We start from the raw sequence: 10246 nt of genomic DNA on the forward strand, positions 1-10246 counted from the left end.
CATTCTACTTTGGAATAGGGCAGTTAACTTGTTATGCATGAACTGTAATTACATCCTAAATATAAAACATGTCTCAAACACACAGCTGTACATGTAGACATACTGTATAAACCATTGCAGTGGTTTGAGATGTGCTTATATATTAAAGCCAGAATTCATAATTTAAATAACTACAAAAACGTCAGCCCCACCACATAAGCTGAGGAATGGGGATACATTAATGGGAGTTAACATGGGAGTTTAAAAACGTATGATGAAGCTACACAGTGTTTGTTTATGTTCGTGTTGTTGGTAAACAGTAAAACAGCCTTATGTGTTGGTTTAAGATGGTGTAAAGCTGCTGTATTAAGATCATGAGGCATATATAAGTAATATTCTTAAAGAATATCATATTCATATATAGATTTCATTCATCCAAAAACAGCTTCACAAATTACAATGTAGCTTTAACACCACTTTCTTGAAAAGCACTGTAGAATTTCTTTAGCTGTGATGACTTGTAATTCTACAGGAGAAACACTGAACACATCAAACCAAGTAGGATCAATGCTCTGCCTCTTTAAATACACTGGCAGGCACTGTCTGGCCAGGAATGAATAAATCCATCATCCAGACTCTTAGTTGAACCGCCTTATCTAGTCTTCAAGGAGGGGATGTTTCCGTAGCTGAGCAGAGCACATGCAGTACCACAGACCAGGAGATGAGAAGGGACTCACCCCGAGGGAAGGAGGCTGTGATGTGTGGAGAGGAAACATCAGCCATGTCTCTTCAGCTCAGAGATCCATTCTGCACCAGCCTAGTTCCTTTCCACAACCGGGTGGGGCAAAGCATGATGGGAAATACTAGCCTCATTGTCATCCAGGCTCCCTCATCTTATCCTCCAATCAGAGTAGGAGAGAGGGGAGGGGAAGGGAGCTGCCTGGGTGGTTACCATGGATACGGATGCATCCGCTGATGTGAGGGAGAGTATGGGGTGACAGTGAGGGAGTGGGGGAATATTATTGTTTCAAGGTACTCAGAAGCTGATAAACTGTGAAACTGAAATTTAATAATTATGTATTTTGAATATTCAAAAAGGAATACTGTCAAATTACAGATTTTTTACTGTTTTATTTTGGGATATTCAAGTTTACATTCATTGACCAACATGTGTCAAATGTGCCACTGTCAACTAAGTATTTTAGATTTTTAGATTTTGTAGATTTTTAGATTTTTTAGATTTGTCTGATTTTATTATCTCAATTCAATTATATTCTAGATTCATTCATAGCCTTGAAGCTCTTTAATGTTAGCTTCAATGCCAACTCAGGTAACTATGCTTGTGGAGTAACAGAATAATCAAACCTCGTCCTTTACACATTAACTCCTCTACAGAGAAGTAAGTGTTTGTTTGGCTGAGCACGTATGAATGTTTGAATGAAGTTAGCCAGAGAGAGAGGGGAAAGTCACCCATTTGTTAACCTCCTTGACCCTCACCAATCCGGCTTTAACCCCTGGTTCACAACGAAGCTCTACCTCAGCAGCACGTGTGCATGGCGAAACTGCTGCGGCTCTCACGCTTGCGGCTTCCATACTGACAGTGTTTCTGCTGCGGCTCTAACTGCGGAGCTTTGATTGATTGATTGAAAACTTTATTAGAAGATTTGCAGAAGTAGGTACATGAAAGTACATATTACATACAAGGTCAACTAACAGGATAAAAACCCAAGAAAGCCACTGGCTTATTTCAATTGGGGTCCTTGATTCTCAATTCATCGTTACATGTAAGACAGACAAAAAAAAAACTAGTACTATCTACAAGATAAACATACATCCATCATGGGAAGAACAATACAACAAAACATAAGGTATGTACAGCGGGTAGGACAGGTGGGGACATACACCACAGGTGGGGGCGGGGGACAAAACACAAAGTATGTACAGTGGGTAGTTCGGGTCTTTTAATTTGATTTTTGATTTAGAGGGTCCAGTTACGGATTGCAGCCTCCTGTAAATGTTTTTTGAGAGTGGTTTTGAAGGTGGGCAGTGTTTTGCACTCCTTTAAGATTATAGGAAGGGCGTTCCACATTTTTACTGCATAGTTTGCAAACGAGTTTAACCCCTTGTTTGTGGTGCAACGCGGTTGAACGTGGTTCGTGGAGCTTCCTCTGGTATTGTATGTGTGGACGTTGTTCACTTTTTGGAAGTATGTTGACAGGTACTTGGGTGTCTTTGTGGTGTAGCGTATCTTGAAGACCAGGCCCAGTGCAAGCTGCTGCACTCTGTCAACTACTCGTAGCCAATCAAGGCTCAAAAAATGAGCAGCGGTTAGATGTGTCCTAGGGTTGAGGCCTAGCAGAAGCCTAACCAGTTTATTTTGGGCTGTCTGGAGTCTTGTTTTTTGGGCCTTTGTGGTTCTATAGTACCATGATGTTACGGCATAGTCGAAGTGACATTGAATGAGAGCTCCTGATAGGGTCCTCAGTGTGTTTTTACTGACAAGTGAGGATATCCTGTACAAGAATCTAGTTCTATGGTTAACTTTTTTGATTACTTTTGCTGCCATTTTATCTCCGGAAAGATTTGCCTCTAAGATGGAGCCCAGGTATGTAATATCCTCTTTTCTTGTGATAGTAATGTTACCCACTTTTATTTTGTAATTTACAGCCTTTCTGAGTTTAGATGGGGATCCGTATAGGATGGTTTCAGTTTTACCTAGGTGTATTGATAGTTTATTGTCAGCTAGCCAGATGCAGATTCTACTCAGTTCAGTGCTTAGCGCTTTTTCCACCTGCAATATGTCCCTGTCAGAGACCAGCAGAGCCGAGTCATCCGCGAACAGGAACAAATTGCAATCACATGCTGATGACATGTCATTCACATATATTAGGAACAGTAAAGGTCCCAATATGCTTCCTTGTGGAACGCCGCAGGTCACTGGGAGGGGGGGGGACAGTGTTCCGTTCACACTAACCACCTGTTCCCTCCCCTCTAAGTAGGATTGCATCCAGCTCACCGATGTTCTATCGAACCCAATTGCTTTCAGCTGCTACTGTCATCTTTGTACATTGAGTTTGCCTTTGATAATGGCCATCAATAATATAATGTTTCATTTTTTCAGAGACTTGTTTAGACAGTTCTAATTTATTTGTATTTATATTGTTTAAAGTGCAATGTCCACACTTATTTTTCACTTATTAACAGATAGAGGAAGAAAAAAAAATCTTTTACGACATATTTACAGATAGAACTTAGACAATGAAACTGTAGTGTATATTGCTGGTATGATGTCAATATGACTATCAATAGCTAATAGCTACTATCACTTTATGCACTTTAGTCAAATGTACTAAATGTAAGAAAATGTAAAAGTAAAATGTAGGGAGGTATTATCCATCTGAACAGTGTGTCCACTGGGTTCAAAGAGGGTCACAAGTTGGCACAGGGATCCAACCTAGAGCCCAGACAAAGAGCAGTCTTGGCTTGTCGATCCACGTGCTTGCTTTGATCTCAGTATCAACGACTGTATAAGTGATATGCATCAAGATAACAAGACATTTATGGTGGTCTGTCATTTTGCAGAGTTAGTACAAAGATGTGAAACTTATAAATTATTGTACAATTACATACGGTATTATATTTGAAATGTTGGGGAAGGGGGTGCATTTTCTTTACATTACACCTTGAATCATGACACCATGAGTTACCAAGCAGAGAGATGTGAATTGCTCAGACAGAAGAAAACTGCAAGGAAACACATTCAGCCACGAGAGGGCAGGGTCTCTTATCATGAGAGCTCATAACTCACACTAATAAACAATGGAAGGAGTTCTTGAATGATGTTGATCCTGTTCATAGAACAGAAGAATTGGTCAGTGGATGATCATGGTTTAGCATGGATATAAGTTGTGTAATACTTGTATATAGGGTATCAAAGGGTTTATAAGGTGGTATGTATATCATACACATTCGTTCCTGTGTTTATACAGCATTAATAACAGTGCAGCCACACTTAACTCCAATTAGAATCAAAGTCATAGTGTGCTTCAAAAGAACTTCTCACATGTACGGTATCTTTACAAGCTTGCAACCATTGTAATGTTCTGCAACTTTGAGGTTTGTGGACATCTAAATGATTACAAAATAGGGAAACACAGGTGTTGGCAATGTTGTAAAGTCTCAGGATTGTTTGCTCAGTGGAAAAAAACATAAGCCTACCTAAGAAGACTACTTGCACAGAAACGAGTTTCGAGATTATTGCAATAGTGCAATTCAGCTGTTGTGTTGATTCTGTGGAATGTGTGGAAAGCATCCATACTCCTGTGGCTATTCTGTGTAATGGCTCTAATTATGAGAGTGTGTGTGTGTGTGTGTGTGTGTGTGTGTGTGTGTGTGTGTGTGAGTGTGTGTGAGAGAGAGAGAGAGAGAGAGAGAGAGAGAGAGAGAGAGAGAGAGAGAGAGAGAGAGAGGGAGAGGGAGAGGGAGTGAGTGAGTGAGTGAGTGAGTGTGATATTCATTATTTTATATACTTCAGTTGGGCTGCGTTAATCTATAGATTGTTGTGCTGTGTTATGTTGATGTGATTCCTGAGATGTAAACTCTTATCCAGGTGTTGGAATTAATCTAATTATCATTGCAGTGTGACTGCAGTGTAGGGAATATGGTCTGAAATACCACATCTGGTCCAGCCTGTGTGAGATGTGAAATTCTTGGTCCCAAATTCAATTAATTGTAGATAAAGGAAAATTACATTCTGGAATATATTCTGCTTTAAAACAAACCACACAAGCAGTGTTGAAACCTAGATTGTGATACTATGGTTTGCCTTTATCTGCAACTGATAATTCGGGGCCATACATACACAGAACATCTGTCCTGGACCATTTCCTCCTTGTCGCTGCCTGTGTTTGAGCCAAGCCAGAACTGAACAGCTAAATCCACTTATATTCTTACCTGTGGCTTTAACAAAGACTCTATGTGAGGAGGCTTTCATCAGCAATCTGTTGCCTGTGGTGGGTGGGACTGTCGGGAACACTAAACTCCAACAACAACAATTTAACTAACAAACAACAACATCATAAAAGACACACTCATGACAAAACATAACATACTGCATATTATTTGCAGAATGGATTAGATTAGAAGAATAGAATAGTAATGAACTTTGACACCTCCCAGACGTCTGCCTTCTAAGTGGACCTGCGTTTTCAGGATTGTACAGTGAGTTTAATTAAGAAGGCTCAGAGAGCCCTAAATGTATATAATATAATAATGAAATGTACAACTACTAATCAGACTTGATTCTCTGTGTCATAGATGTAACTCAGTGTGGAGGAAGTAGTCGCAGTTTCTCTATTAGCATAGCCTTTAAGCACAACACAGTTCTGATCAAACATGAACGCAACCCGTGAAGGTTTGCTTAGAAAAGGTTTATTTTCACACGCACACAAGCACACACACACACACACACACACACACACACACACACACACACGCGTAATACAACACAGCAACCAACGTCCACAATGCTCCCAATTCACACACACCACTCACACATGGTCTATGCATCTCTACAGTGCTGCTAGTGGTGGCCGGCCCATGGATGCCCTCCTCTCATGCTTAAGGAATCCTCACAAACAGAACAGCTTTAACAGGCTCCAGACTGCAGGACGGGCTCGAACTGGCCAGCCATGCAGATCTCATCTTGTTTCTGGCGGACAATGCGCTGGATGGCAGGGGGGAGACCACGGGGGTTGCGGGTGAAGATCAGGGCGTAGCCATCCTTGCAGCTCCCATCCTCCTTCAAGGTGCGGCAGGCGTAGGTAATGGCGTAGTTGTCATAGTCAGTGTCGATCACCCAGTAGTTGTCACCTAGTGTGTAGACAGGTGTGGATGTGATGTACAGAATGTGTATATGTATGTGTTTTTTATATTTGTGATATAGAAAAAAATAGTTTTTTACATGTACCGTATTCCCACATGTACCGTAACATATATATATATATATATCAGTATGTCTGTATCAGTGTTTGTACTACTGACCTCCACTGGACAGGTAGCTGGCCAGACCCTGGTAGTTCATGAACATCTTGCCGGGAGTGGTGGGGTCAGGGACGGTGTACTGGGCAGCCATATCAGCACACACAACCCAGAACCTGCGAATACAAGTACATTAGAACACACTGCAAATAGTCTATAACCACGCATTATGTTAGCACACAACCCAGAGCCAACCAAAACACAAGTCTGGTAGCACACACAACTTAGAACCTATAAACACACACATTAGCACACACAACCCGAGAAGGTCCAAACCCATTCATAGCATTCTTATAAGTCATAACTTATACAGACAATTATGAATTACATTTGATACATTTTAAAACGATTTAATCCATCAAAAAGTGAATAAGCTTTCTCTGAAGTCTTGCTATGCGCAGATGACATCCTACTCATAAAGCCCTATGGCGGTTTACCAGTGGGCCTATCTATACACACTTTCAATAGTTCCTTGAAATGTTGTATAATTCCTATCCACTTCCATGGACGTTGAATGTCATATCTTGTGGTGTACAGACTCTAGGTTATCCTCTCATTATGTTATCTGCTAGATAAACAAGTATTTCTCTCAGCTCAATGTCCTACCCACCCAAAGAGAGTGACACGGCCCTTAGTCATGGCTGTCATGGAACCATCATCATCAATGGTGTACTCAGCCACGATGTTGTCCTGAAGGAAGAGTCCCTCTGGGTCTTTCTTCTGGAATGCGTACCATTTCCCAGCATACTGCAATACAGAGAGGGGGAGAGAGAGAGAGAGAGAGAGAGAGAGAGAGAGAGAGAGACAGAGAGGGGGAGAGAGAGAGAGAGAGAGAGAGAGAGAGAGAGAGAGAGAGAGAGAGGAGTGAGAAACACCGTGTGCATTTTAGATAAACCCTCCACTGACCACATTTATCTGATCTCATCATCTACCGACTATAGAGATGGAGTGATCCATGATCAAGCAAAACGCACCCTCTTGGGATTGAAGTCCTGTTTGACTGTGAAGCTGTCGACCACACAGGAGGCAGACAAACAATGCTCCACGCAGGACAGGAGGACCAACAGCAGGGCCAGCTTGGAGGATCCCATGCTGTACCATATAGAAGGTAGAAAGAATGGATCAATGTACAACCTCAGGCTGCAACGCAGAAGAAGAGCCACAGTAGAGGTTAGGTCTCTACACCAGACAAGATACTGGTGTCATCATAGAAGAGAGCCTCAAATAGTCTGCCTCTCAAGTTCAAAAAACATTCAAAGCATTTCTTGAGACATTGTTCTAATCCTCAATGGAGGAAAATGGCATCACAAAATAGCTGCTTTCTTTCTCTCCTCTCTTGTGATGATCGTTCAGTCATGTCATTTATAGGGCCCCTAAATTGGCTGTCCAAATTTTGCATGCCCACATATCCTAATTAAACAGATTTTGTTAACAAGAATAACAGTATTACGGTTTTCTCCAGCATTTAGAATAGTTTCCCTGAGCTGCCTTGCATTTCCTAAGAACTATAAATGTACACTGTATATAAGTGATATAGTCTTCTTACGTAACAGCATAGAACATGTCTCTGGATACTCACCAAGTCAGAGGACTGTACCAATGATGTCCTCTACCTAAAGTCTTTAGTCCTTACCTGTTTATGTGTAGGTGATCAAAGAAGCAGGTAGGATTCTGTGGCGTAGCACCCTTAGTTTATGGTTGTCCTAGGCTGTGAACCTTTATATACAGGGTCCACAAACAAGCTTCCAGCTTATTTTCACTTCTTGTAACTAAATAAGATGCTTAAATTCAGGGGTTAATCCAGTTGATAAAATCCTTTCCGTTATGTGGTTTTGCCTGCGATCCCGCCCAAGCTTGCCAATAAAACAAAAACAATTAAAGCTTTATGTAAGACACACTGGCAGGACAGGCAGGATTAAGGAAACACTAGCACATGGTAGAAAACACTAACGAACATGTGCCTGAGTCTGACTCTTACTGAACCTTGTTGCTCCAACAGCTGTATTGTAAATGGATTGTAGCTGAAGAGTGATTGAAGGGGCAATCTGTGATTTTAACATCAACAAAGCCACTTTTTTGGCAAACAATTGAGGGAAGGGGCTGCAGAAATGTAACCACTCTCAAATTGATAGATGGAGCTATGGATGCAAGGACCAACAATTCATGAGATTGAAATGATTGTCGGTAGTGAGTTGGACTGGTGATCAGAAGATCATGAGTTCAATCCCCACCTGGGAACACCACCACGAGATTGCCCTTGAATGAGGCACTTAGCCCTAAATTACTCCAGAGAGACTGTCCCTGTAATCTCTTATTGTAAATCAGTTTGGATAAAAACATCTGCTAAATGCAACAACAACAAAAATGTTACGATCACATAGCTTTCTTTTGTAAAACACACTTCATTCTGATGGGCTAAGACAGTTGAACAAAGCTCATGAGGCATTTATAAGTTATATTCTTCAGAAATCATTAATTTAAAAGTCAAAAAATGTATGTAGCAATCCCAGATTACCCTGTTAAGCAGCTAGCATGCGAACAGAGCATAACGGCACAGAGCTCTTTAGTGAAATATCAGATCTGACTACTATATTGTGATCGTCTTTGTGCTGTTCAAACAGACACACACACACACACACACACACACACACACACACACACACACACACACACACACACACACACACACACACACACACCAAGCACAACCTTTGCCCAAACAGTTAAGCTTCTCAAAACAGCTGACACAGAACAATCTCTTGCCAGCTGCTTGGCTCTCCCTGCAAAGTGTAAACAGTAAAAGGGGGCACAAACTAGCTACAATTTAAACAGCAAATACTCAGCAAAGCCTATTGTGGTCCCACCTTGCTGTGTGAATTTACTGGCGCTGTCATGATGATTGACAGTACATGTCCATACCAGAGTCAGGGCCCACAGGCTAGTATGTCTTCATTCAATTACATTCTACAGTAGCATTCTACTACAAAGTGATGTTGCAGTGAACCAGCTATAAAAAGAACATATGGAGAATCTGACTTAGTGAAACTAGCTAGTTATTTGGATTTAGTTGCCAACTATAACATGAAATGATTATGGCCACAATAAAGTATACTATTCGGCAATTGGTAATTGACTGCAGTTGCATGGTAACATGTCCCCCTCAACCTCAATGGTACTCAATGGATAAATAAGGGTTGAATATTGCATTTAAATAAACATAACTATCCATGCATTTGTAATCTAATTGAAGTGTACTATTAATGTACATAGGATATGCCAATGACACATTATTAATACTATTATTTATACTATGTAGCTTTGAATATGACTAAGATAACATGTAAAGTACATCTCAAACACTAGAGGCTGGTTGAAGTAGATATCCCAGCTTGCCTTGTTAAGCAGCTAGTACGCGAATGAAGCATAAGGGCACAGAACAGTTTAGTGAAATATCACATCTGACTACATATTGTGATCGTACAGCCAAATGCTGCACATGCCTGAGGCATTTTTACTCTATGACTCTTGACTGTGGACCGCCCCAATACGGCGACCACACAGACGCATGTCAAATCACAAACGCAGTGTCTACTGAAGATATCTCTAGATATCTCGCCGGTGTCCACTCTTTGGTGTTTCCGGGCCGACCAATATTGCTGGTAGCCATTTGTATAGGTATACCATTTGGTAGTATAGTATCTTTCCACAGCCGTTGTGCAACACAACGTCTGTTCCACTTATCTGTGAACATTGTTATACAGACCAACATTTTTGGAATGCAATTGACCACTGGGTCCAACCAGTTGTGTCTGATAATTGGGAAACTCTCATACTTAATCAACAATCATTTAATTTAGCACTTAATCATGCTAATGAATCCGTGCACTGGGAAATGTTGGGGTGTTTAGTCCAGTTCATATGAGATTAAGGCATTCTGAAGAACATCATTCACATTCTACTGTTTATTGCTGCCTATCAATTTCCTATAAATTCCTCCTAGCTGGCCTTAGAAGCTACAGCATGTGAGCGGAGTCTATGGGTCTGCTGCCATCTGGTGCTATGTTGTAGCACTGTAACTCCATGATATTCACTCAAGACACTTGGAGACTACTACTCTCTATAGACTACTTACTACAGTACATAAGTAAAGAGGATTATCAGCTTCCTTATGTACCTGCAGTTCAGAGAATTATACCCCAGCCTACCTGTGCAGGATGTGTGTGTGCGT

The 10246-nt window shown here is 41.1% G+C and overlaps 1 protein-coding gene across 1 annotated transcript; it reads right to left on the reverse strand.

The window, feature by feature from the left end:
• Positions 1–5626: 5626 nt before the first annotated feature.
• Positions 5627–7109, reverse strand: rbp4l (retinol binding protein 4, like; the record flags this gene model as incomplete). Its single annotated transcript, XM_080528000.1, has 4 exons — positions 5627–5850; positions 6022–6134; positions 6629–6765; positions 6993–7109. 4 exons carry the CDS (start codon positions 7107–7109, stop codon positions 5627–5629), a joined length of 591 nt encoding a protein of 196 aa, XP_080384126.1.
• Between the last annotated feature and the right edge of the window lie 3137 nt (positions 7110–10246).

Source organism: Nansenia antarctica (genome assembly GCF_963989245.1).
Source record: "Nansenia antarctica genome assembly, chromosome: 4".
NCBI classification, from domain to species: Eukaryota; Metazoa; Chordata; class Actinopteri; order Argentiniformes; family Microstomatidae; genus Nansenia; species Nansenia antarctica.